The 2,178-nt window shown below is 37.1% G+C and overlaps 1 protein-coding gene across 3 annotated transcripts in view; it reads right to left on the bottom strand.

Moving 5' to 3' along the window:
* Positions 1-2,178, bottom strand: part of LOC111088004 (nephrin-like) — a 125,723-nt gene that overhangs the window by 66,189 nt on the left and 57,356 nt on the right. For all 3 annotated transcript variants that reach the window (XM_022396685.1, XM_022396686.1, XM_022396687.1), the window contains exon 5: positions 70-366. In XM_022396685.1, coding sequence (XP_022252393.1) covers positions 70-366 — 297 coding nt within the window. The remainder of the gene's footprint in view (positions 1-69; positions 367-2,178) is intronic.

Here is a 2,178-nt window from a genome sequence, read left to right as displayed (position 1 = left end):
GACTACTTACAGAATACATTCAGATAGGTCATTGTGTCAATATATGTAAGTCAGCAGACGACTACTTACAGAATACATTCAGTGTAATCCCATCTTCTAGTGTCTCCTCTGGTAGATGTTGATTTTCAGCTCTACAAGACAAGTATTTCCCGTTATCCTCAGTAGATGGCGAGTAGATCAGGTTGCTCACTGTTCGATTTCCACCATCAGTGATAGCCTCCATAGCAGTTTCTATCTTCAGGTTTCCCAACCACCAAGTTATGTGAGCAGCAGGCCGTGACCCCGTAGTCTGGCATTCAATCCCGAACCGCCGATTAGCAGAAACATGGTGATGCTTGGAGGTAATAAACACTTCCGTCGGCTTCACTGGGCGGAAAGTGGATTATTCAGTCTAAATACTTATATTATTATTGCTTATAAATTGTACAGAATTAGAAAATTATTTTTCTGTTTTAAATACGATAAATCCTTCTCTGTCTTTAGATCTTTCTAGAGGGTGATCTATGTATATAGACATCTGTGTGTTTGTTGCAAAGAAAACAACAGTTATATTAATTTTAAGACCAAGCGAAAAGAGAGCGTCATAAAACAGATTCTCTCTATTGGTATAACAAGTAACGTCAAACACATAGAACAAGCAAGTAAGAGTAAAGTAAAAAACAACAGAATTAGAAGGATATAAACGTATCCTAGAAAGTGAGATACCTGCAGAACTAAGACCAGTACTGTGGTGGGATAAATTGTTTATCAGATTTATTCCATTTTCCAATCTTCACACGTAAAATGAAACTAGCACTTAAACATTTAGTATGTGTACATAAGACCACAGCTCCCCATTTCACAAGTTGCCACTTGCAAGCTACATGTTCATTACTGTGGAACCCGCCAAACCATTTAAAGTATTTTATGGAAAATTCAAATGGTTAAATAACAACAGAAAATAAACCAAAGGTATTAAAATTAAATAAATAAAGTTTAAATAATACTACGAGAAAAAGCGTTCAAACTGGTCTGTTGTCAAATTGTCCAGCGTTCCAAGAAACAAACTTTAAAATATTGTCATTGCTCAATTAGAAGCACAAAAGAGGTGTATTTTACTTCATTATTAAATATTATGCGTCTTAACGTATGTTCTTAAATAAAAAAAAAGGAACACGAACACTTAAAGACAGTAGAGTCAAGAGAATGTGTTTAACTGTTAATTTTGTGCGTAAACCCTAGAATCAAGTACACTTTTCTAAACTATTTTTATTTATGTACCAAACTGATTATGGGTCCAATGAATGTGTTCATTACAGAATTTCTAATAACTTAAGAGTTGCACGTAAATACACAAAGTGTATTACACGAATTACTGTTGTATTTTACATAAGAAATGAGTGATTTCCCTCATTTTTTTATTATTTCTTCAGACTGACTTGTATAACTTAGTGTTATTCAGTGTAATGCAATATATCGGTAAAGAATAGTAATTTGAGGGTTAAGTACCACAAGTTCTTATTGGAAACTTAGAAGTATTGAACAAAGATATCTGAAATAGTTTAACAGGAACCCGTAATGACAACTCATTTGCTTATCACTGAAAACCGAATGTGGGTTGAGCATTGCCCAGATGAAAGCGTGCTAGATTGTGGATCCGTGGTTCGCACCCAATTACACCTCGAAACAAATCGCGCTCTGCACTTGGGAGCCGTGGGTGTGTTATAAGAATGATGATCAAATCCCAATTCTAGATCAGAGTAGCCAACGAGATAACGGTTGGTAGTGTTGAGTAGCTGCCTTACCTCTAGCCAGTCAGATAATCATCGAGTTGCTTTGATCGAAATTTAACAACATGAATCATTGTAAAAACAAAATGCAACCCTCCAAAAAAAAGTACTACAACAGGAGAAAATAAAGAAAATATCTTTCAAGTTAAAAAAAAACTGGTCCTGTAAATGGCATCAACTTCGATTCCGATCTATTCAAGATCAATGCCTTACGGGTTCCTCCATTCCCAGGTCTCTCTTTGTAGTGGGTCGACCGCGGGTTCCTCTATTCCCAGGTCTCTCTTTGTAGTGGGTCGACCACGGGTTCCTCCATTCCCACGTCTCTCTTTGTAGTGGGTCGACCACGGGTTCCTCCATTCCCACGTCTCTCTTTGTAGTGGGTCGACCACGGGTTCCTCCATTCCCACGT

The sequence above is a fragment of the Limulus polyphemus genome, unplaced genomic scaffold (assembly GCF_000517525.1).
Source record: "Limulus polyphemus unplaced genomic scaffold, Limulus_polyphemus-2.1.2 Scaffold2976, whole genome shotgun sequence".
NCBI classification, from domain to species: Eukaryota; Metazoa; Arthropoda; class Merostomata; order Xiphosura; family Limulidae; genus Limulus; species Limulus polyphemus.
Note: the sequence above shows the minus strand (reverse complement) of the source record. Positions and strands in the feature narration are given on the sequence as shown.